Source organism: Diuraphis noxia, unplaced genomic scaffold, assembly GCF_037042655.1.
Source record: "Diuraphis noxia isolate RWA-SAM2 unplaced genomic scaffold, SU_Dnox_SAM2 contig0003, whole genome shotgun sequence".
NCBI lineage: Eukaryota > Metazoa > Arthropoda > Insecta > Hemiptera > Aphididae > Diuraphis > Diuraphis noxia.
Window position 1 is genome coordinate 62,570,135 of NW_028301713.1, and position 26,986 is coordinate 62,597,120.

Sequence of the window (26,986 nt, forward strand, 5' to 3'; positions counted from 1 at the left end):
AATTCGTGTATACCTTTTTTACGGTACGCAACTAAAGTAATCCCAAAAATATTAACAAAATTCACCAATTCATCATTGGTATTAGTGTATTACTATTACAGGTACTTGGTTCCTACTTTATACTATTAATAATATTTGATATTTTGATATTATACACTTATATATTTAATCAAACATATCTAAATACACTATATGGTTATTCTATAATAATTACTAATTGCCATAATTAGTCTTCATGATTTTATTAAAGACTATTGTTGTTGTGAATTTGTGACTAACACTACTTTAGGAGAACAAATAATTCTATGGAAGAATGGAATAATATTTCTCCAACACTAGTCTGACAGTCTGTATCAAGCATCCAAGTATGCGGCATTTCATTGTAGCAGATTCAAATAGCAACTCAAGAGTTTTATTAAAATTTTGAACAATAGAATGGTAGCTTTCAATAATAATTTTGGTAATGATGATAAGTATAAAAAAAGTTAAGTGGACATTTTTCAAATGAAAATATTTTCAATTTTTTATATAACGTGAGTTATGAGTTATTGGTATCTTCCAAAAATAAAAAATATTAATTATTTAATATTGATATTAGAATTAGTATTATTATGACGATCAAATTTAAATTATTTTTATACATTATTTAACCATTAATACATTTATTGATTTTCATTGAATATTGTTGTTTAATATTTTAGGTACTTATATTTTTTTTTTGTCCGGGGGAAAATTGCCCTGTTTGGTGGTGGGCATCCAATAATTAGGGGAGAGGGGATGACATCCTTAGATTTCTGAATATCCTATCATTCCTATCCTTATCGGTATCTAGTTAAGCAGGTTATATGATATAAACAAAGTCGCAGTGGCGGTTTTCTAGGGGAGGGGTCCTTTAACATTATCTCATAATACATAAGACAAAAAAGGTTAACCCTTTAATTCTTACATAAAAAAAACATAGCATTTAAGATATATTAGATATATATCCGCATATAAAAATCGTAATAGTAATAAAAAAAATTACTGTCAAACCCCAATCAAGCGCCCTGCGCGAATAATGAATCACAGCCTTAACTTGTGATCTGATGGGGGTGGTCCAGCTGGTCTGGACCCCCCTCCCCCCGTAAAACTGCTACTGGTTATATTTACCTATATATATTACTTTATCATACAATTAAACAATTACAATAATCATTTAAGAAAAAACTGTAAAAGTAATTTTAAGGTTTAAAATATGTGTACGTAATGTACGTATACTTTGTAATAAGTAATAATTAATACCTACTAAGTACTAATAATTGGTAATTACTAGGTAACCGATAACCCACGACTTAAGATAAATATTTCTTAAATCTCACTATAACTTATGTTTTAACTTTAAACCAGCTATTGCAGAATTGGTTTATTTTACACTGTCTCTATCAGAGAAACACAAGTACACGAGTCAAGCATAAATAAGGCAATTGTATAATACTTTTAAATATAATAAAGATATTGATAATTGATAGTTAACAAATATAATTGATTAAACAGAACAATAAGCACAGCGTAGGGAATATAGACTTTGTTTCAGCAGCTATAGAAGATATTATCTACTCTAATCTCTACATTATGACAATACGTATTAAAATAATGTAATATTAATATAAGGTTAATATAATAATATAATATGCTATACCTTTTTTTAATATAGGTAACTAGTAATTATTTAAGACAGCTAACTGAAATATAGTAGTAACTGCAATGTAGGTATCTTGAAATAAATCGAGATGATGTGGACAGATGTCAGATTATAGTTACATACCTACTTATAAGTTACATGGACTATATGTTTTTAATAGGTGGGATCGTTTAATAAAATAATACAAAGTTGTAGGTAGTACCTAGTTGTAATATAGAGTCATTAGTTGACCAGTCGGGAGATTGTTAAATAATTGGTCACATTGAACGTTGAAGTTGAACTAAATTTTTATTTAAAAATAATGGACAGGTATTACATGCACTATAATATACTGGAACAATATCACACAGAGCAAAGCAATAATATTCACTGTCACTTTCTAATTCTATCAAAATCTCTCTCTTTTTAGTATGACTAACGTCTCACTCTGACTCAGTTCTCAGTAGTCTGCTGGAAGGTAACAACAGGTAGTTGCCACTGACATCGTGCATGCCATTCTTGTGAATGTCGGTGATAATGTAATTTTTTTTAAAGATAAAAATAATTTACGTGATTAAACCACAGAACAAAATGTAAAGACTTTACCGCCTTAATGTTTAAATTCTTACTAAAAATAGTTTATACGTTTTAAATAATATTATTGTATTATTATATATAACTGAACAAAATTATGTGTCCAGCGTTAATGACCCGTTTGTTATTATGTTTAATATTTTTACTCGAAAGTAATTGTGGAAACTTAAATGCCCTAGAAAAAAAAAAAAAAAGTTTATTAACATCGTTTTTATCCCACAGGAAACAATGTCATGAGTACTGAGTATAGAGGTAAATCACTAGGAACTCTGAATTCATATCATCATCAAGTTGGTGGTGAAGTGTATGCTGTTAATGAGTATACACTATTGATATCAGATTTCACATTTGATGGTAGTGCGAATGATGCATTTTTCTGGGCAGGTGCTTCTAGTAGACCAGGGCCTCAAGGATTTATTTTGGCTAATGAATATGGACGGTAAGAAAGATGATTTCTTAAATTATCAATCTATTCTTATTTTTGGTAGGTATTTGCTAATGACAAATTCATTACCTACATAAGGAATGAAAATCTATTAAAATATTATTAAGCAATTTTTTTTGTAATATTATCATTACAGGACTGATGTGCTTAAACGATATTTAGGAAAAGAATTGAAATTAACTCTTCCCGATAATAAAAAATTGACTGATATAAATTGGCTTGCTATTTACGATCTATCAAAAAATGTAAGAAGTTCAATATCTTATTTTAACAAGAATAAATATTTTATCAACATTATAAAATTATTATATACCTACATGGCTTCACATAATTTAGATTGCGTTTGGTGATGTTTATGTCCCAGAAGATTTTGAACCACCAATTAAACAAATAATTGGTGATCTTACAACTAAATCACATGGAGTTTCATCTGGACCAATTGAAATATTAGACTCTAAAACAATCAAGATTCCTATGTTTTCTTATAATGGCGCTGGAAAAGGTAAATATAAATCTAATAGCAAATATTATATCTTGAAATTAAACAATTTTTAAATTTTTCATAGACACATACTTTATTGTTGGGAATGGACCTCAACCATCAGCTAAAGGGCGAAAAATTCCAGATGAATCAGGATAGTGAGTAGATATTTTACAGAAGTAATTTACTTAACATGTATTTGATTAATTTGATTTTGTTACAGCCTAGATAATTTAAGAACTTATTTAAACGAAACTATTATACTAGAATTGGTTGGAGATACTACAGTTTTTGACATAGATTGGTTGAGCGTGTATGATTTACAAACTAAAGAAAATTTTGGATGGGTTTTAATACCGGATGAACCGAATGTACCTCCATCTTTACAAAAAGTCGCTGTGAGTATTATCACAATGAAGTAACAACTGTTTGCAAAATGTAATATAAATAATATTTTTTTGATGTTTATTTTAGGATAAAATAGAAAATATTATGCATTGTGTTCAATTACATAAAAAGCTTCAACTAAGTTGGCAAGTATTTGGCCCTCAAATTACAATAAGACTAGCTGGACAAATAGATGAAGATAATTATATGGCATTTGGATTTAGTGGATCTGAAGAAGCACCTCAAATGCTAGGAGCTGATATTGCTATAACATACATCGATGGTTTTAGAGGCCAAGCAATGGATTATAATATAACGGATAAATCTCCAGTTTGTAGAGATATTTTTTACTTCAATTTTCAAAATAATATTTCAATAACAATGATTTTTAATATAGTGTGTGAAAGTTCTGGGGCAGTATAAAGGAGTTTGTAAAGACACTCTGGTTGGTGGATTAGATGACAATCAAGTACATACTGCAACTAGAGAAAATGGGATCAATATCATAACATATAGAAGAAATTTACAATCATGTATGTTTATTTAATTAATATAAAATTAATCTAATGGAAGTTATTATATTTTTTGTATACACCTGTTTTAAATGTTTATGATGATTCAACATTTTTGATTTATATTACAAACATTTCAATTTCTTTAAGTTTAATTGTATATTTATGTTTTGAACTTTTAATACTTTCTATTATATAATTTATTATTGTTAAGCAATTGCAATGGTGCTATAGTTTAATATACATACTTATCTAATAATATTCCATTATTCCAATTTTTTTTTATTATGGTTTGAATTATAAGATTCAAAATTATAGTTTATTCTAATATTAATATAAAATAATACTTTTAATTTTAGATGATGTTGGAGATAAAGAATTTAAAACTAATACATTAAATTCAATGATCTGGGCAATTGGTCGTATGAATCATCAAAAAGAACCCAGTATTCATGATTATTTCCCAAGAAGTGTATTAAAACTCGATCTAGATCCTAAACCTCCAATTGATACATGTTACCCATTTACTGTGAATACTGAAACTTTAAAAAAGTAAATTTTTATTCATAAAGTAAATTTATTTTTATTTTTTTAAATAACTGTTATTTTCAGAGATGTATGGGAACAACCAAAAATTATTGATTCGAGTTTACGTATGATGACTGCTACCTTAGGTCCATCAGGTGGGAAAAAAGGATTTCAAGGTCTAACGGGTAAGTAATTTAAATTTATTATATTCAAACTTGTTGAAACCAATTTTTTGCTGTAGGTTTACCTTCACCTGGTCTTGCATGGTTTATAAATGGATATTTAATACCTGAAATATGGTTGAAACGTGGTATTACATATGTAATACATATTTATGGGGGAAACAACCCCCATAGTTCACAGTATTATCATCCATTTGTAATAACAGATGAACCAAATGGTGGCTATGATGGTATGACAGATGTTTCACAGAAACATACTAGAATATTAGCTGGTGTTCAATATACATTAAGAAGACAAGCTCGACCTACTTCTGGTATATAAGTCTGTTATGTTATTATAATTTTAAATATGTTCCTAATCAATATTTTAATGTATTTAGCGGGTCCATTATGTTTACGTGAACGAAAGGGATTTGATCGCCGTTTAGATGATAATTTTCTTTCATTTAAAGAATTCAATAAATCATTGGATATGAGATGTGAACCAGGTAAATTAAAGCATCATTTTAGTAAAGAGTTTTCAATAAAATTAAAAATAATTATGTATTTTAGGAGATCCAGCCGTTTTAGAATTCAAACCAAATTCTTCTTGGCCGGATATAGTATATTACCATAGTTTTGTGCAAAGCAATATGGGTTGGAAGTTACATATTGTTGATAAATTTAGTACAGGTAGAAATTCAGCTGCTCAAGTACAATTTAATTGGATCTTAGGAATTTTGTTCTACTTAATTTTTACTCAAATGTGATATTTTAGTTTTAAATATATTTGTACAGTATACAGTTATAAAAAATAAAATAATTTATGCATAAAAACAATTGTTGATGCTTTTAAAAGCAATATCTATATCTAAAACAGAATTATTAATTACTATCAAAAAATCACCAAGCTATGTACATACAAATATTCAAAATCAATCTTAGTGTTGTTAAGCACTTATTATTACATAATTGATAAAAACAATTTTAAAAATATTTATTAATAGTATATCAAATCGGTTGCTCATAACAACAATAATTTAATTAAAACATTGAAAATAATTCTATGAAATATCATATACAACCCCCATCAATAATTTAATAAAAAAAAGAGTTATTTATTTATTAAATCTAATTATTTATTATTTCTCTTAAACTCTGTATAAATATAATATATATAATATTTTTTGTTGCAATGACTGCATATAAGACTTTTTCTGGAAATGAATTGATACAATGTGTAGAATTAAAAGTGAAATCTCTAATGACCTTAATATCTGAAATAAAACATTCTAGTTTCAATTATGAGTTTGATCCATCAATATCTGATGTTATTTATGAGTACATACAAATTGTACAAACAGATTGTCAGGCAATAATAAATTATATTAAAAGTAATTTATTTTCCGACAAAATTTGCCATACAACTCTAAATATTTATGGTAATACATTTTAAGTAGTGATATATCAAAAAAACAATAGATATAATCATTTTTTTACAACAAAGATGACAAAAAAATGCTTCAGTCAATGCGGATGATAAATAATGAAGACTACTACAAACAAAAAATGCAAGCATTTGAAGTTGAAATTAATTTTAAAGTTGATGATGTAACAAAATCAATTGGAATAACTACAGATGTTTTGAATGCATACTATAAAGAAAAGTAAGTTTTTAAGAACAGATTAATCTAATAAAGACAGTATGCTATACTTGAATGTTTTATAGAATGTACTAATAATTTATTAGCTTATTACTTGATGAACAAACTAGTGACATTTACCAGAAATTAAATTCACAAAAAAATATACTAAATCAAGAAATTGACAAGTTCAATAACACAGATGTTATAATAAAAAATGCTTTTTGCAAATGGAAAGAAAGTCTTTTAAAAAAAAATGATGAAAATGTCTTGTTAATTAATGAAGCTCGCAAATTGATAATTAAATATCAACAAAACATGTATGTTAAATATTCATTTTGTAGGTAAAAATGTATATTTATACCGTACCGTCCGTACCTATCTTATATTACCAATAAATTTAAAATAAAAATTTAAAACGAGATTCTGTACCTAAATAGCTAAATATTAAATACTATGAGTCTTTTGCAATTGCTTATATTTTGTCATGATGAAGTTATGGGTTTTACTTATAACAATACCTAGTGGTTTAGTAATTATTAGATACCCTATGCTTGTTGTAGACTGTAGTAATCGTTATTATTTATTAGTTTGAGTATATTTTCTATATTAAATTCATATTTAATTTTTAGGTCTTGGATATAATCTACATTATTATTAGTTAGTTAAAATATTTTAATTAATCTATTATGCTTCGATTGCTTTGGTAGTTTAAATAGTTCAATATCTTTTTGATTAATAACTTTCTAATAACATGCAGTAATAACTAATGATTGATGAAAAACTATTTAATAAAACTAAATATCTACTAGAAGTACCTAGGTAGTTATAAATTATTGTTATTTATGATTTACAATTTTTTTGATATAATATAGGTTAATTGTAAAGAATAACATTATGAATAAAGTTGAATCAGTATCAAAAAGTCTATCACTGAGGGCCAAATGTCTGGAATTAGAAATTTGTTTAATTTGGGAGGGAGAAACAATTTTAAAAATGTACAAAAATATTGATAAACTTGTTGAAGTAAACACACAAAAATTTGATTATTGTAATAATCTCCAATTTCAAATTGGGAATATTCATACAGAAATAAATAAAGACTTGGACAATATTAAATATGCAAGTTCCAAAATTATTAGTCGCATATTTAATCAGACTCAAAAATATAACAATGTTAAAATAATAGTTGAAGAAAAAATTATAAACTTAAATGAGTTACACAATAAGATTCCTGTTACTGAAGAAATTCTTCTACACAGGTTAAGTGTTTTAGAGGTGATATCTTATTATTATTTATTAATAATTATCATGTTATGGTGTACCTACTACATGTATTATACATATTGTATAGAATACTCATTTCTTTTTCTGTCGTCTCTCATCACTCCACTCATCCACTTTAACATTCTAATCTCTGCAACACTCATTCTTTTCTCCATTGTTTTATCTATAGCCCAACATTCCGATCCATCCATCATCGCCGGCCTTACTAGTTACTACTGTCTTATAAAATAATTTACCTTTTAACCTAAATGGGATTCTTCTATCGCATAAAACACCTGACGCTTCTCTCCGCTTCATCCATTCTTACTTAATCCTATTCACAATATCTTTGTCAAAACCACCATTCTTTTTAATATGCATCCTATAAGTACTTGAAACAGTTGAAACTATCAACTTCAACTTCGTCCACTACCTCCCACCATATTCACTATATACCTATTCTAGTTTACTCTTAAGACTTTATCTTCAAGATGAAAATTAAACTCAATATACACAGTTTTACTTCTACTCATTTTTAACCCTTTTCTCTTAAGTGTTTCCCTCCATTCTTCCAGTTTATAGTTCACCTCCTCCAGACTATCTCCAACCAACACTACATCATCAGCAAACAACATGCACCATGGTACCTCAACCTCACCATGTATACTTTTTGTAATTTTGTCTATTACCTACTAAAGAAAACAAGTAAAAACTCAAGACTCAACGCTGAACCTTGGTGCACTCCAACTTCAACTCCAACCCTAAACACCTCGGTTTCACCATCAAAGCTTTTAACCCTCGTATTCGCTCCTTCATAATTGTCTTCAATGATATTTACATTCGCCTTTGACAACCCATTCTTCATCAATGCCTGTTTCAAAACCTCTCTAGGAACTCTATCGTAGGCCTTCTCTAGATCAATAAAAATCATACATAACTTCCTTTTTTTCTCTCTATACTTTTCAATTACTTGTCTTACACAAAATAACTGTTGAAGAACCTCTTCAACCAGTCTACTCCTAATCTCCCTAGCACTTTCCAAGCTTCTACTGGTATTCTATCTGGACCTACTGCTTTTCTATTTTTCATTTTTCTAAACTGGGTTTTTTTCTTTAAAATTATGGGTTGCAGTTCCTTTTCTCAACACCATGTTTGTTTATCTTCTGGCATTTTATCTCTGCTTTTACCTAACACAGTATTAGCCACACTTCAAAGTTCTAATATTATCCACTACGCACTTTCCCACACTTAGTTTATACTCCCTTCTACATTCACTATATCAATTTCTCTCATTTTCTTTGTTAATACTTTTTCATTCTCACCACATAATTTCCACCACCTTATTCTTGCTTCCTTCTTTATATTTTCCCTTCTGGTCACCCTTTTTTTTATTGCACTAGATCTCCATAACCATAAGTTTATGCTGTGTTGTCACACTTTCTCCTGCAACCCTTACATTGTTTTGCATTACCCTTTTTCACCATAAAATAATGAGACGTATTGTATAGATATTTTACGTTAAATTATATTAATTTTCATTTAGGTATATACTATAAATTAAATGAAAATAGCGACTTAGATGTAGGTAGGTTATTTTCTGCATCAGGGCTGGCTTGAAGGCAGTCCCTTTTTTGTGCATTTGAAGGTTTCATGTATGTGTGACGTGTCGTAATAATAATTTGCTGAAGGTAGATGGTTTCAGGTTTGTTCATAATTTGATTTTTGAAGTTATTAATTATTCAGTAGGCATCAAAAGATGGATAAAAAAAAGATTATACCCTAAAGTTTAGGGCCTAAACAATTGGTCAATCATCTTTCTAGACTCTGGGCCTACATTAAAAAATTAAAAAATTTTTTTGTGTCATACAAAAATTAAAATCTTATTATAATTTTCTATTTAAGTATAAAAACGAATAAAGAATAAAAATATGTCCTAAGCCATAAGGGGATTGAAAATAGACATTATTTTGTAACAATACCATTAGTTCATTGAATAAATTTAACTAATATAAAATAATTATCTTAATTGTAAATTTCAGATGTTAATGTGAGATTGGCTATGCCACATTTTAATTTAAGTATTTAACCTCCCCAAAACTTATTTTTAGTAGATCACTAATAGATTTTAAAGTAAATTCAAATTTGTTTGTTGAAATCTTATCTAATACTGCTAATACCATAGCTTATAAACCTATTATCATACTTAAAGCTAAGAGTATTAGCTGTGCTCCTGCATTACAATGGCTGTTTTGTGATAAGTATTTTAATTTTTATGCAATTTGTGAGCATTTTTAAATTTTAATAATTTACATACTTTTAACTTATATACATATTAAAATATCATAAAATAGCAAATGCAGAGACATGGATAATGTTATAAACTTAAAGGCGAATAAGATTAAAAGTAATAACACAGGGTGTCAAGGTTGGTTCCGCTAAATGTAAATTTGCTTTTTCGAGGGTGGGTAAAGAGTGAAAACAAAATATAGTGTGCAAGTGTGCAACATCTTTTTAAAGAGGATGGATAAATTGCAATATGCAGTGTCATACTCAATTTTTTTATGGTTTAGTGGTGTAACATTTTTTCTCAATTAATCAGTTTTAACAATTATTTTATTTATAGTATAATAAACAATATATTTTTTTCAATCTCTTTAAATAAGGATATATTTAGTTTTATTATTATTTTTTTTTATTGTTATTAATTAAAGTTTATTTTTAAAATAGCCTGGGATATTTAATGAATATTGAAAGTAGAATAAAAGAAAACCAAAAAGAAATAATCATAAAACGTCAACAAATTGAAGATGAAAATATAAAAATAAAAAAACTAGAAAAAATGTGTGTTGATAAAGATAAAATCATACTAGATGCACAAGTTGAAATAAAAAAAAAACGGTCTCAGTTAGAGGTATATATGTCTTAAACATATTTTATTAATTTTAATGTCTATTTAATGATCAAGTTTATATCATATTACCTAATACATTTTAAATAGACTAAATATTTTATGTTTTATATATACCTACTTCACATTACTCTAATCTTAAGTTAATGAAAGCTATTAAAATAGTTTTTAACTTAGAAGCGCAACCATACTTTGCGTGAGTGTCTGTGTGTGTCATATATAGGATTGTAGTTAGATCCAAACAAGAAATTATTTTAAATGCATTTAATACACATTTTAGTACTTTTAAATTATTAACTATTTTCTAGGCTGAAAAAAAAAGTTAAGTTAAAACTGTTAAAAGAGAGTTTTACATATTAATTGCAATTATTGTCAAGTACTTACTATATTATTATGCTGTTGGGAAAGCCTTTTGTGCATGTTACTTGTTTGATTGACTACCTATGTAATATAACTGTACTACACAAATACAATTAAATACTTATAGGTCTTAGCCCTTTGGTTTATAAATTGAAAGTATGAAGGCTGTGTAAATATAGACATGGGAGGGAGTGGGAACAGGCAAGGAGCCTTGATTTAGTATGTTTGTATCGACTAGTTGGTTAAAAGATCAGATAACTATAGTAGCTTTAGTGACACAAATTTATAAATATAATATTATACAGTGGCGTGGCGAACTCCAATATTTTCAGAGGCAATTATATTTTTGCGATACCCACCCACCCACCCACCCATCGACAATAATTTTGTCTCTCAATTGGAAATAGAGTTGGGGGGAGGGGGTTGATTGCTTTTCACAGACAATTGTACTTATTAGGTACTAGGTAGGTATTATTACCAACTAATGGTTAGTAACCACTGCCTATACTGGATACTTTAGCTTTCGTTTATATCAATATTAGACAATATTAAAATATAATTTTATGTGTTATTTTCCTAAATTCGTTATTATGAATTTAAATTATTTCCCATTCACCCAGAGTCACCCATCACCCACCAAAAAAAAACTGAGATGCTCTCGATTATCCCCATCGCCACGCCATTGATATTATATACACTACAGTCTGCAGGTATCTAGTAATAACAAAAGTAGATTATGTATTAAGCAGTTTTCTACATTTCATTATTTACTGTTTTAGTACAATATCACTGACTACATATGTATTCTGTAATAGCATTGATTATTTGATTATAAAATAGAATATTCTGTCTCCATCCAATAAATAATCAATGGTAATAAAAAAAATAGTCTTATCCATCTTGGAAATGTCAAATACTCAAATGTCCATTTTCCATTGGTGAATACCCAGGCCCGGATCAACAATATAATGTACCCTAAGCCTCTAGCCACATTTTTTCCATTTATTAAAATCAATCCTGTGCACTTATAATTAATAATAGATTATTAAATTACACTATTCTAAATCCTGAAACACACTTTATTTTTTAAAGCTGTGTCTTCTCTAAATTGGTTTTAGAATATTGAATTAGAAAACAAAAAAAAATCAAAAGAATTAGAAAACATAACATCGGAACAGCGGAAAAAACGAAAACAATTAGAAATAATGAATTCTATTACGAAGTATTACAATGGAGAAACTAAAGAAAAAATAAAATTTTACAATGACAATATCATCAGACCACTTGAACATAAGTAATTTAATATATTTTTTAAGCAAATTTAATGCGGAATAGCAGAAGTACCCCTCCCCAATTAATCTTAATTTCCAGTTAGTTAAATCACTGAGCTTAATTTTAAATTATATAGAGATAGCCCTATATTATTATAAGCCTTTGAACATGTTTGAAGAGTTAAAATGGTTAAAATGATTTAATATTAGGTACACTAAAACATAATAATGTACAGTAATATTGATCAATAGCTGTTTTTGATAGTTACATTATTTATATATTATGATACCTATAAAATATATGTCGGTAATAATAATTGCTAATGATAATTTAAATAATTTAAATGATTTCATTAAAATAGAATATCACTCTAACCCTGATATTTTATCTTAGGTATATATTTTATTCAAAATCAGTGGTAAATTTATGCTTTTCAATATTTTTTATAACAATTAATTGTTGTGCATCTAAATATAATTTCAGTTATCACAAGTAACTTATTTATCAAAAGAAATATATTTTCAACTTGCCTTAAGCACAATTTTTTTCAATGTATTTATTGTTACAATATTTATTGATTATAGTTTTTCTGTTGTTAAAAATAATTTATTTGTTTCAATGAATATATTCTCACCTTAGTCTTATGATGTTCTATCACATGAAGATAATATATCAGTTTAAGAAAAAAAAAAAAATTATAATTACAGAAATTGTATTCATTTTAACACAAAAATTAACTGTAGGGAACAATTTAAAAAAAAGTAAATAAAAACAAAAAATATATGTGAATAAATATTGAAAAACATTTTGTTCTAATTCAAGTTTACTCCTAGTTCCAGAGGCGTGTCCAGACCTCATTCGCAGGTCATGCACAACAGTGGCATATTTAGGGGATGGGGAAACTGCCAATCCACCCCCCCCCTCAAAAAAAATTTTCTGTTAGGATTTGGGGACATTACCTTGAATTATACTCATGATGAAAAACAAAAAATGTAATATTAAAATAGAAATTGAGAAAAAAAGGTTCATATTATTCATCAAAATGTACTATGATGTAAGTTTGATCAAATTTGCAGGTCATGCCTGTGCATGACAGGCATGACCTGTGGACACGCCTATGCCTAGTTCCTACACTTTCAGACTAGTTCCTACACTTATAGACTTAAACAGTTAACAAGTGTAATCATTAATATGTATAAAATAGAAATCATTTGAAAACCAATGAGTCGAATACAATTTAAATATACCCTATAAATCAACTGCATTAGAATTTAATCAAATCACCAAATTTGTGAATGCCCTAGACGTACAACATTTTCTATTTATAGAACGAAATCTGCATATTATTAGTCATCTGAAAATGTTTTATAAGTATAAAAATTAATTTTTCAAATCACCTATTACATATAGATTAGAAAAATGTGTATCACTGGTCGAATACGAAAAGAATAAAAACAATAACATAAGCAACTGCTTAATAGAGTTTGCTCCGGAATTTAAAGAAAAAATTGAAAATGTTAAATCACAAATCAAACAACTAGATGTAAGTTATCAAATAATTAAATATTAAACTCTTCAAACCTGTAAATCTAAAATGCTGTTATTTTATTATTAGAAAACTATAAGTGTTCAGTATGGGACTGTGGAAATATTACAAAAAGATTATAAAAATATTCAATTGGATGTTGTACGCCAAATAGAAATAAATTTAATCAAAGCAGAAAAGTTTGAAAATATCTTTGAAGCTATTCATAACTATTGGTCAGTCTTCAGTGTATATTTACATTACGTATTAGTGGGATAATCATTATAGAACAATTATTTCATAATTTCTATAACTAATTATGATAAAATTAATTTAGGACGCAAATGTTGAAGGTTGTTGAAATGAGAGAAAATTATATAATTTTGGATAGCAAGGTATTCCAAAAACGGTACGAGATAAAGAAAAAACAAGAGGAATGTTTAAGAAGGGAAAAAGAATTGATATCAAAGTTAGATGAATTAAAAGAATCAGTCCGTGAACAAGCAAAATATAACAAACAATTGTCTCGGCAGTATATTCAGCTGACAAACAAATGAATATGCACTTTTATTATCATTTTTTTTCTATAAAATTAAAACAGATAATCATTATAATCATACAGATATGTACCAATTAACCAATTGGTCATGAGAAAGAAGGTGATGGCATTCAGTGACAACAGTAATTTTGAGTTTTTAGACAATATAATTCAGCAACTAGCCCCTCCCCCTATAGGTGTTCATCACCATCCATTGGTAGAGGTATTTTTTTACTATACTTATAGATGTTTAAAAATATATGCAATTAAAAAATACTCTCATAAACATAAGTACATACTGTATTAATTTATAGGTATATAATTTTTTTATATAATCATTGAAAAATATCTGTGTATATGCTGCTGGAACACACAATTCTTTTGTTATTACTTGGAGAGATCACGTAATACATTTATTTTAAAATATTATATGGACCATATAATATGGTTTAAGTGACTTTTTAAGAAAATGTTCCTATTAATTAATTACCCACCGAATGTAATGCAAATATATAAGTTGGTGCCTAAGTAAACAAAATGTTTATATTACTATGGAGCTAATGGATCCTTATTACTTATTGGCTATACTCATCATTCAGTTTATTGGATGATTTTTGCATAATTGGTGTTGCATATGGTATGGGAAACAAATATATAGGTATGTGGTACTGTGACGGTTGATGGACATTATCTACTCCAAAATAGACCACACAAAAGAATCATATTAAGATTTTATAGGATTCGCCATATCATAGCCCCCATATTTGCCAAACTTATTACCTTCAGTACCTGCATAAATTTAAATAATTCTAAAACTACTCATTCGAATTTCATCACATTTTGAGTATACTCTGAATAAAAATTTTTAGGAAAAAAGATGGTTCTCATATGAAAAAAAGAAATGGTTTTGCACACAGGGCACTCCTTAAATAACGTAAAAATCTAAGACTTAACTTCTGGTGCAAATATATTAAGTATTTACCATGTTATAATTATTTGATTTCTGTTTATTTATTTGATTACATTTTTAGCACTTTTAGGTATTAAATTACAGTATAATTCATAATTACATTTATTTACTATTATAAGTATAACAGTTACCAATCATGTGACCCTGATGTCGTAAAGATAAACATTCAATTTTCATTTCTATCTTAGTTGTAAATAAATCTATAGGTTTACATGGGACAGTTTTTATAGTAACAGTGAGTAGACATAACTGTATATAATATTTTTGTCTTGAAATGGCAGTGAAGGGTTGGGATTGTCATCATGATTCCATGATCCATTCCTTCCATATTGTTTAAAACATTGGTTGTGAGTGACGCTTTCTAGTATGTATTTAAATAATAATTTTTTTTAAATATTTCTGTTAATAATTTGTAGACCAGTGAATAATGATAAAGCTACATTAGTCACATGCACTTGAGTCTAGATAAAAATAATGTACGTAATACACACTTTTAGAAAAACTTCCTCACTAGATGTACAAAAGAAATAATAAGATTTGTATTAAATTTGAACTTCTTTAATACTCTGTGAATAAACTTCAATATAGTAGAAAATTCAAATCTAAAGACTAAAAGTGGTATTTGTGCAGTTTACTTTAAAAAAAATAATACGTTTTAACTATCAAATTTTTATCCCAGAAATACACTACGTACTTAGAAGTGTTAAAATAAATTTTGTATATATTCATAAATAGTTGTATTTTTTTTTTCTTTTTACTATTTCCAAAACAGAGTATGACTAGTAGAATAAGGCGTAGTATTGATTTGTTAAGGATTTAGAATACCAGTGATCGTAGTAATAATTATGATTTGGCATAATTTTGTTTATGTTTCAACATATACATATAGCTTAATGTCATGGTAAAAAGTAAATAAAAATACAATTTAAAAAACACGATAATCTTTACGAATGATTTACACATACTCAGTCAGTAGCAACAATACATAAATTAAAATTCAAGTTAGATATACAATATAAAATTTAGGAATAAAATTTAAAACAAATGAAAAAAAATAAAGTATAAATCATAACACAAAATCAATAATCTAATCAAGATTACGTAATGTGGTTGGTTTAGACAATTTGATTAAACCAGTTAAATTATAATAGCATAAAAAATAATAATACTTTTTCGACCAAAACAATAGACACCTTACATGTTATGTAAATGATAGGCGTCTTTTAAATTAAAATATGTACTATATCCTATGTCGAAAGATAAGTTAAAACTATAATAATCAGTGTTTTATAATAATGATTGAAATTTGTATTTTGGTCGGTAAAATTAAATAACAAAATAAAAAACATGTTATTAAAGTAATTACATATATAGTGATACATATTATATATATATATATACATAAAAAATAAAATAAAAACGATAACTAGATCAGTGTTTATTTTTAACATATTTGTTATTCCACGCGAATTAAAATTGAAAAATTGGTAGAAAAGATAAAAAGAAAATTAGGTACTAAGTATTTTGGAAGAACCTTAAAAAAAATCTTTAACGTTATACCATTACATTGGATATATCATAATATAAACGATACATTCAAAATTAATAATTTGTACTTAAAAATTAATGGAAATAATATTTTTTTAAATTTTTACAAGCAATTTTTGTTTTGATATGTTCATGGCCATTTTTTATTTTTACATCATGGGTGGTTGACTAGTCATACAGCAGACACTTGTGCATCTTCGTCATCTAAAAAAATATTTAACAAACACTTTTAAAACACTAATCAATAATAGAAAATATGTTTAGTCATATTTACCATCATCATCATCACCATCATCTCGTAGATAATATGTTGATGTGACACCTTCATGCGAATGTGCTCTACCTAAACGGTGCATCCTAGCTGCCATTTGGGCAACGCTTGTGTTGTAAGCTGGAGGTGGTCTCGTCCGCACACAATTGGTCGATGATCCCATCATCTGCATGTTTGACGAATAAATAGGGCGGTTTCCAATCTGATAACCCGCTAATAATAATAAAAATAATTAGCTCAAGTAAAATTAGTAAAATTAAATTAATGAGTATAAAAATTAGTACCTGGAGGTTGCAGTACTGAATGTCTCCTTAAGTGGAGTGGTGGTGGTGGCGATGCTCCTGGAGGCATGCAAACATCTGTTGATCCGCTCGTTTGTGTCGAGTGTCCTGAATCGCTGGAAGTCACTGAACCCGCTAGGGCAAACTTAAGTGAGTATGCATTTATGCACTAATTTTAAAATGCCATATAAATTAACTTACTGGATGTCACAGTTTTTCTTAGCGACAGATTTGATAAGCTAGTAACACTACTGCTCTCGGCATTCAGATCAACCGATGATAAGAGTAAAGGTGGTGGTGGGTTTAGAGGAGTAGTATCTGAATGAGAACGTTCATGAGACGTTGCTGGAACACTAGGTGGTTGGTGGACATTGCGGCGGGTTGGAGGACCTGGAGAAGGTGCCATATGATACCTGGGCTGATGCAGTCTGGTTTTGCTCGGCTCACTTAAAGACAATAACTTTCGCACAGCTTGTGGTGAAGCAGAGCCTAATATATTATTATTTGGATAAAAAAACACAAATAAACCAAGAATATCATCAGTAATAATAATTACCGAATTTAGGACCAGTATTCTTCAATCCTTCACTGGCACTACTAGCACTACTAGCAGTTGAAAGCGTAGGCGATGGATGTCTTTTTCTTATTGGTCCAGATCCCATTATAGACCCACCAGTACTAGAACCTTCACAACTCATTGACAGTTCATGTAACTTTTCTTCATCAGTGAGCACTTTCATTTTCGCCAAATATGCCTTGACTCTTCTTACCATTTGGGACTAAAATAATTTTAAAAGAAAAATGTTTAGATTTAAACTATATTGATAAGCTGGTATTTATTATGCATACTTCTTCAAACATCTTTTTTGGATTTGGAGCAGCAGTTGACTTTTTTCTTCTTTTAAATGTGGCAGCACCTCCCTGATGAGCATTTCCACTTACACCTGTAGTAAGCTGATTCAAAGCTACCATTGCATTGGAAGTAGGCTGTCCACCAAGTTCTAACATTGTTAGTAAGTCGTAAGGTGATGAGCACATGTTTGTTAGATTTCTAACTTCTTTGGCAATCATTCTTAACTTTTCAAAATTAATTAGACTTTCTACATGAGTATCGTTACCAAGATGTATAAATGTTAGATCTTTCTTGACTACTGGATAAAACGGAATCTAAAAAAAATTAAAAATTAGTATCTTCATCAAGTGTTAAATTTTAAATATCAGATTATACTTACAATTGGGGGTTGGGATTGTTCGTTGCTGACTAGTTGACGATATTTACTCATGTTTCGTGAAGGATCCATTAAATCTTGAAGATCACTAAATAATCTTTGATATTTTGTTGGCAGTTTTTCCCATGATTGGCGTAAACGGCTAACAGCTCCATGTCCAAGTCCAGAAATTATGGCAAACATAGAATTAAAATTTTTACATTCCTTACATTGACCTGTATACATAAAATTACATACTCATTAAATAAAAGTTAAATCAGAAAGATATAATCCAATATTTAATTCAATCTATTTTGTACACGTACGTGCTACTTTTATAAATTGTTTGATCATTTTTGACCGTCTAATAAGGTTGTGTTCCGAGCAAATTTCTGTTACAACCCAAAACATTTCTGTATTCACCAACTAAAATGTTTTGAAATTAAATAAATTATTATTAAATAAAAATTTACTTATAAAAAATATATGAAAAACATACTTCAGCAAATTTAGAAAGCATTGGTGTTCCATAACGACTGTCTAATTGAAATAAGTCGTCAACATATTCTGTTGCTTCAATTTGCCTAAATATCGAAAAGTCTTGTAATGTAAGTTGTACTGCTACTTCAACAGCATTCAATTGCAAGAAATGTACATGACTTTCCCTTATTAAATCAGCTGCAAGTTCATCTCCAACTAATGTTTCAGTATTACTGACATTTTTTAAGTAATATCTATAAAAACAAATGAACAGAAATTAAATACAAATAATAAAAAAAATAAAAAAATAAAAATTGGTTAGATTTAAGACTAACCGACTACTTAGTCCAATTCGTTCTGCTAAATTTTGTAGTTGGTCTGGCAACCTTCTTTGTTTAATTATACCACCTTCTGACACTGAGACTTCACATAATGAATAAAGAGAACTCGGTTCTGTGATCCCAAATTCTTGTAAAGCAAGCATGACAACTTCATGAGCTGTAGTTTCTTTATGCACCAATAGGTATTTGCAAGTCTGATCAGGCTTATAAACTTTTAAAACGTGTTCTGGATAATCTGCTGCTACCCTTGTATCGTCCAGATATGATATTGAGGTCAAGTCCGGGTGGCTATGTGACTGTTTAAAATTTGAGCTTGAGTCAGATTTAGCCGACACGGAACTATCATCACACACGTCGCCAATAATATTTTTGGGTAAAATATTCATTTTCATCAGAGCACGCTGAAGACGTTTTTTGGGACCAAGAGTCATAAATCCTCCACCACTTGATGTGTTGGATGTATTTGTTTTAATGGGTTGCTGGATAGGCGGAGGAAGATGAGCAGTGAGCAACGGCCGAGCTCGCGGATCGTCTTGAAGACGAGCGATTTCCACAGACGGTTTTTGTCGACCTCTTGGTCGAGGTGAATTATCAGGCGTTGCAAGCATTTCTTTGAACACTGTTAAATAGTATACAATAATTAAATGTAACAAAACATTTTAAAAGTAATTAAAAATATTTACCTAAAAGATTCGATTTGACAGTAATACTCAAATGCGTAGTTCCTCGAAGGATCTCTAAAGCACGCGTATGGGTTACGTGTTCAAAGCTCTGTCCATTAACCTCTAAAATTTGGTCACCTCGTTTCAGACCGACCTCTTCAGCTTTCGATTTTTTATCGACCTAAAATATTGTAAAAACATTTAATTAAATTATAATCGTATTAACAATCTTAAAAATGCATACTTTTGAGATAAATATTCCGAATCCTCTCTCATATCCTCCCAGAATGGAAAAATGTAGCACCTGATCCCTAGACGGTCTGGCCAGAGTAACGCACCTAGTCCTCGCCTTTGCAGCACAAGCAATGTTTAACAATCTCAACTGTCCACCCATTTTATTCTCTTCCAGACACGCTTCAAACTTTTCTACAAAGTCCATCATCACTGGATCCATTTCGAAATCGGTAAAATGGTTGTTGACCCACAGCAGCACCACTCTGGTCACACGGTCCCTCGCAGATGGTTCACTAAACCAATTCAGTAGTTGGTTGGCGACTTCCATCGAGTTTTTAATGAAAGTCCGGTGCGTTAAAAGAAAATCTTCCACATAAGTTGGATCTATAACCGAATTCTCTTCGATTAGTTGAAGCATCAGTCTCTCCGGTGTTCCCTACAACCAGAACGCACACGAGTAAGTAAACGGACGATATAAGTAAAGCTACGACGGTATATATAGTAATAAACTAATAACGTATAATATTATTAAACATACACGCAGTGAACTTACCCTTATGACTACGTGACCCCGTCTGCCGGCTTCCAGCGTACCCCTTTGTTCGGTGACCATGACCAATTTGCCTCCGTCATCTTCGTGTCTTTTGGTGTTCTCCTCGCCCTGGTGTAGTATTCTGTAGTAGTCCGTCTGCGTGATGCAAACGAACTGACAGTCGTCACATTTCGTCCTCATCACGCCCCTGTGGTACAGCCGCTCCATGGTAGGCACTATGCCGAAGCTGTCGCCCATGTGCAGCTGATCGGGAATGCCGTCAGCGTGCTCGACCTCGACGTGGCCGTTGATCAGCACGCTCCACGAGTCCAGCTCCTCGCCGTCATTCATCACCACAGTGCCGGCCTTCTCGACGACTGCGAACACCATGACGCTGCACAGTGCCCGGCGCACGGCCAACGTCATGTTGGTGAATGCCTTCAAGTGCTGGGTGAACTCGAGCAGCACCTCCACATCGTCCTCGGCCCGCTCCGAAGGGTCCTTCTCCAGGCACTCCCGGACCGTGTCCCGGACGGTCAGGCTCTCGCTGCTGTCACCCAGGTCATCTTCGTCCGAGTCGACGATCGACTCAACGAGCCCTGACAGGTCCACCTCGTCCGCCTCTACCGAAACGCTCCCCGAATGCACGCTGGTCATGGTGTCGCTGCCCGAATACGCAGAACTGGTATCCGAGCTGTGCGAGCTCCGATTGCTTTTCTGGTACAGTTCAGGCCGGATCGCAGCAATGTACTGTATCACCACCATATCACACAAAACGCGTAAACCATATTATAATAACAAGATTTTACTCATATCATTTTCAGCTACTATAAATCCATTAATGATATAGTGTTTAAAACACTTACGCTGTCGTCGAATACGAGGTTGATCGCCCCACCACGTTCCATGCCGGTGTGCCGGGGGATATTCAACGAGCGCAGACTGCTTTGAGAGTCCGCATAATCCATCTGAAATCATTAATATGCAAACGATATAATTCGGCACGGAATATAATAAAATATTAAATCGCAAATTTGAATATTGCGCATAGGTACGATAAGAAATGGTAGATTGCAATGTATAATAAATAAATATAAATTTATAATCAAATTAAACAGTGTCCCGCGAGGAAATATCTATTCGTGAAACACGAATCTAATATGAAACATATTATTTGTATATTGCAAAGATAAATAAATTAATGCTGTACCTTCGTTAAATAATATAATATCATTGTTAAAGTATGTTATATTTTGTTTATTTGTCCTAAAAAAAATCCAACATTCTCAAACAATAGACCGTAATTAACATTATCATGTTTGATTTAAAAGGTTTTAAAATTAAAAACTTCCCATAAAAATATTTAAATGTACATGACGTAAACACTTCGATGAATAGCATAAAAAATAAAAATATATCAATTGTTCGAATCAATTAACTAAATGTAACCTATTGAAATATCAATTTCTAAAAATAGAATAACACTGAGATTTTTATATTATGTAACATTATTTGATTTTAATGGCACACTTGTAAATAATCATTTTCCCAAAAAGTATTATTTGATGAATAGGTATAATATTATATGTTTTTTTTTATTTTCAGACGTTTAGATATACTGACTATTGAGTTTCAAAGCATTATAATATGATTGTTCTGTTTTAGTAAAGAAAAAAAACTTTTAAGAATATTATTGTTTTTGTCGTGTAAACATTAAATTATGTGGTTGTATAATATGCGAGGTATAAAAAAAATGAGGCACAACCGGTTCAACAAGGACAAAGATATTCCAAGCGCATAATTTGTATAAACACGGCCACCCATATTTATCCGTTAGATTTGTACAAATCTACTTTTAACGCCCAGTATTTTATTAACGTGCAGTTGTCTTAATTAGCTTAGGCAGTTGACTGTAATATGCAATCATAAAATATTTTTCCAAATACATTTTTATAGATATATTGAAAATTTAAAAATATAACACAAACTATTAGTTGTAAAATAAATTTCTTAAATTATTAACCATCACAAGACGCTTTATTAAAACCCCGTATGTAACACCGGATATGTAATTTACATCACGACCCTTAAATCTCTCAACGACAAAGGAGAGAAATTACGAGCACAGAGCGGAAATGTAGGCCTTCTAATAATTGTCTGTCTAGAATTCTTCTTTTTTCAAACAATGTAAAATTGATACGCAACCGTAAACAATAATAATTAAGCAGGTAATCTCAAGGAAAACACCAAAATGCATATGATATTTATAATATATTATAATGTATTATAATTTATAATTTATACTTAACACAGTTTTAAGTTCTAATGAACCTCAATGTTAAAGGCGTAATAAGTACAATGTTTATATTTATTTATATAGTAAAAATGTGCTGTTTAAAAAAACTTTAAAAAGGTAAAAATAAAATAAAATAAGGAAGCATAATAATTACAACAAAATAATACGAAACAAGTAAATATAATTTTTCTTTTAACCTTCAATCATGAATGAATAGATATCTCGACCTCATCTGACCCGAATTCTATGCATTATATTTTTCCGGTACATAAAAACCAATGATATAAAAAAAGATTACTACTGTCGAGTGAAAAATAACATACATGAAAATCCTTGCGCTGAGATGGATTTTTAAAATAATAACAATATTAGTTTACGAATGATAAATAATTATGTACAATTATTAATAGGTATATTATATTTTATTTATTTCTTCATTTTATATAGGTTATAGGTACCGTACAACTGTAGAAGGTTTTAATTTTTGAAATTATACAATCAGTCAACACGCAGTGTTGAGATTTAAATATGTGAAGTAGTTGGATAATGGATACTGTTATATATGTATTTTAAAACGTCACTTTAATAGTGTAAAATTAATTATTACACACATATTAATTTTATAGTAAAGGGGAATATCGTACTATAATAGTATAATATTGTATATCAGTCCAGGGTTCGGGACTTATAGCACTAAAAATGAAAAAAATAAGTACGTAAAAAAAGTCATAAAAAAAGGGATTTATTTCATATAAATATTAAATATATATTTTTTTTAATTTTTTTTTATTTTTATCATGTAATATGGAATCTGTATAATTTAGACACAATAAGCATAATGCGGGAAAGGTAACACAAAAAATAAAGCAAGAAAATAACAGGCGAGAAAGACGTGATTAAAGAAGCCATCAGTGACACTTTAGAGCAAAATATTAAATATAAAAAAAGAAAATTGGAATTTAAATATAATTATTAATTAATAAATTAAAAAAATTTAGTGTATCATTTTTCTTTGCACTTATTCGAATTTCACATACTTCATAAAATAAATTGTTCACGACCATGGACAAAGTATCAGAACCAAATTATGTTACATAACTTCTTAAACGACCACATACTGATTGTTTTTCATTTGGTATTGTTATACCTATCAAATTTCGTGAAAATAAAAACAATGAAACGCACAGGCACACTATGAATCGAACTCGAACTTGAATTAACGACGGCAAATAACAGGCTAGCAATAATAATTGCGGTGTACCGGTGCAGTTTATCGATTACACAATAAATTAGATTATTTTCATTATTCGCCGAGCGACACGAATGTAGCCTGTAGATAAGTACGCCTGTAGATACGCATATCAGACGTTTTTCAATTGACCACCTCAGATAACTTCATGGTTTTCGATTTATTGAGTTTTTATAAATCGTGTTCATGTGTTTTTGTGACAGATAGTAGACCTACATAAATATAGTATGACTACACTCAAAACTAATTTTTGTAATTAATTGTTCAACATTTTATCTAAGACATTTTAAACAATATTCATCAATCGTTAAAAATCGTTAAATATGCGCGTCAATATAATGAAAAAAAAAATATGTAAAAACCTCTAAAATATGCAAAAACCCCCAAAATATGCAAAAATATGGAAAATAAAATTTTATATTTGATTTCTTCGTACTGTAAAACGTATATTACTTTGCTATGTTTTACATCACCTATCATGGATATGTAAATGCTACAAGTCCCGAACCCTGTATATCACTATATCAGCTAGTTCCGCCTTACACATTATTACACACTATATATTGCTCACGTAGGTGTAAACGTTAAGGGATAATTATTTACGCTACTTGTGTCCAAGCCCGCGCACGACTTAGCGTCTTTGCTAACCACCTACGTATTTATTCTGAAATACTGCATTTTATTTTAAAATAAAATGAAGAATATCTGTTCAATTATTCAGTTTGTTGGAACTAAAAAAAAAAAAAATCAAATAGGTATTTATATTATATATATTATGTAAAACAAAAAAATCGTTCCAATTCTTCACAGTCCGCAGTAAATTAAAAAATCTAAATAAATGTAATAGAAAATCAACATCAAACCCGTTAAAAATTAATTATTAAACAAAAAAATAGTATTTCTATGTACTATGCAAACATTGTAGTATTTTTTTGTACAATTTAGTATAACTGAGCATTCAAATGTTGTTTTATCATATTTGAATTGTCTATATGAAGAAAATAAAAACGATCTTAGGAAGAATTCACTGGTTCGATTGAAGTAGTAGGAGGTAATGTTCATCTATATTCTTTACAGTTCAGAATGATAAGACGACGATCTTTATGTTCGGTACGAATGTTATAGAAATGATTCATTTGTAATGATTGTAGTTTGGTGTTCAGGCGTGGTGACGAATTATTACGGAAACCATTACTATAAATGTATAATATTATTCCTTACAACCGACATCATGAATCACTACAGATATACATAATCACAATTCATATCTATCTAAATCGTATAATACGTGTGTCCATTATTATACATGGTGATTCATAAATCATGATGCTTACCCTTCCTCTTAATGAATCAAATTTTTTAATTTTTAGGTAAATCTATACAAAGACCATAATTTATAAACTTCGAATTTGTACTACTTAATTCATGACCATACAAACTTTTGATTTTAAAACGAGTATTCTCGACCTTTTATTTTATTGTAAATTATTTAGTGGATATTTATTATTATTTATTTATTTTTTAAATATTAATATTAGTGTTTTTCAGTAAAAAATTATTCATTTAAATTATGAGAAATATATGCCATATACGTCAAAATGTCCAAAAAAATTAATCACTTAATAATTTACCGTAAAACAGGTGAGGAGGGTTCTCAAATATGTATGTTTGTATCGTTACAGTATACACTATACACTCTTGAAGTATTATAAGTAATCTCAAAAATTTGAAATTATGATCAAATATATTTAAATGTATTTATCTATGGAAATAGGCAAATAGCTTCCTTCTTTCGATCATAATATATCATTTTAAGTTATTTGTAATGAAAAAAAAAACACTTAGGTACCTTAGAAACGATACCTCCACGCCTTATAAGAAATCCTTATTACCTCCTACAGCTTTTGAGTTTTTACCGACGTGTACCTACAGCCATGATTTTAATAATTCCAACGACTCTGTCTCCTCCTTTCGTATCCACTTTTCGCTAACACAGGGGGTTTGGGAGTCTCTGCAAACTAGCACAGAGGGGTAGTTTATACAATAAATAAAATATTTTGATAGGTGAAAATTGGTATTAATGTTTAGTATTGATCTATAGAAAATGTTCAAGTAAATAGAATAATAATTAATAGAAAAGAAATATTTTATCTATTTTAAAAGACATTTTTTGATTTCTAAACAAGGACAAAAACTAAAAAAGTAATAGAAATTTATAAAAAAATCATAAGTCAAGAAGATATGAGATTATAGAAATACTATATTCCCCCGCTCTTTATTTAATTAGTTAATTTAAATTTGATTAGATGATTACGATACCAATTTTTACTAGGTATAATCTTATCAAATTAAATTCTACAAATTTAACGAGCTTTCAACTAATTAGCTCAGTTAAAAACAAAATGACTTCATTAATCACACTACATGAAATATACAAATTTGAAATTAGTTTTTAATAACGATGAATGATTTATATATTTTGAAACAATAAAGAAAATATCAAATTTAAAGTTAAATAGAAATTTTAATTGATAACTATTCATTAGTTGAAACGGAAATTACATGTTGAGTAAACGTTATAAGAGCTGTCAATATTCAAATTCAACAAAACATAGTAGATTATATGCAAAACTC

General features: G+C 29.1%; 3 protein-coding genes across 6 annotated transcripts in view; 2 read left to right on the forward strand and 1 right to left on the reverse strand.

The window, feature by feature from the left end:
* The first annotated feature begins 2,113 nt into the window (after window positions 1-2,113).
* knk (cytochrome and DOMON domain-containing protein knickkopf) lies at window positions 2,114-5,608 on the forward strand. The gene is made up of 13 exons (XM_015511074.2): window positions 2,114-2,406; window positions 2,477-2,693; window positions 2,836-2,944; window positions 3,036-3,201; window positions 3,266-3,338; window positions 3,404-3,578; window positions 3,655-3,897; window positions 3,965-4,100; window positions 4,439-4,631; window positions 4,692-4,792; window positions 4,849-5,103; window positions 5,170-5,277; window positions 5,342-5,608. The coding sequence occupies exons 1-13, from the start codon at window positions 2,352-2,354 to the stop codon at window positions 5,536-5,538; spliced, it is 2,028 nt and encodes a 675-aa protein (XP_015366560.1). The 5' UTR covers window positions 2,114-2,351; the 3' UTR covers window positions 5,539-5,608.
* A 355-nt stretch (window positions 5,609-5,963) lies between these two features.
* Window positions 5,964-14,648, forward strand: LOC107163608 (uncharacterized). Its single transcript, XM_015511081.2, has 9 exons — window positions 5,964-6,210; window positions 6,276-6,435; window positions 6,519-6,731; window positions 7,287-7,673; window positions 10,405-10,588; window positions 12,064-12,239; window positions 13,628-13,760; window positions 13,833-13,978; window positions 14,080-14,648. Exons 1-9 carry the CDS (start codon window positions 5,964-5,966, stop codon window positions 14,297-14,299), a joined length of 1,866 nt encoding a protein of 621 aa, XP_015366567.2. The 3' UTR covers window positions 14,300-14,648.
* Window positions 14,649-15,229: 581 nt separating this feature from the next.
* PDZ-GEF (PDZ domain-containing guanine nucleotide exchange factor) overlaps window positions 15,230-26,986 on the reverse strand; it is a 73,328-nt gene continuing 61,571 nt past the window's right edge. For 2 of the 4 annotated variants that reach the window (XM_015511102.2, XM_015511099.2), the window contains 14 exons: window positions 21,674-21,775; window positions 20,829-21,557; window positions 20,286-20,711; window positions 20,063-20,222; window positions 19,374-19,998; window positions 19,058-19,292; window positions 18,885-18,984; window positions 18,583-18,794; window positions 18,200-18,517; window positions 17,907-18,129; window positions 17,552-17,839; window positions 17,354-17,485; window positions 17,073-17,282; window positions 15,230-17,002 (listed from right to left, as the gene is read on the reverse strand). In XM_015511102.2, the coding sequence (XP_015366588.1) occupies window positions 16,971-17,002; window positions 17,073-17,282; window positions 17,354-17,485; window positions 17,552-17,839; window positions 17,907-18,129; window positions 18,200-18,517; window positions 18,583-18,794; window positions 18,885-18,984; window positions 19,058-19,292; window positions 19,374-19,998; window positions 20,063-20,222; window positions 20,286-20,711; window positions 20,829-21,557; window positions 21,674-21,775 (3,792 nt within the window). In that variant the 3' untranslated portion in view covers window positions 15,230-16,970. Of the gene's footprint in view, window positions 17,003-17,072; window positions 17,283-17,353; window positions 17,496-17,551; window positions 17,840-17,906; window positions 18,130-18,199; window positions 18,518-18,582; window positions 18,795-18,884; window positions 18,985-19,057; window positions 19,293-19,373; window positions 19,999-20,062; window positions 20,223-20,285; window positions 20,712-20,828; window positions 21,558-21,673; window positions 21,776-26,986 lie in introns of all 4 variants that reach the window. The other 2 variants (XR_016190772.1, XM_015511100.2) reach the window with 2 other exon arrangements.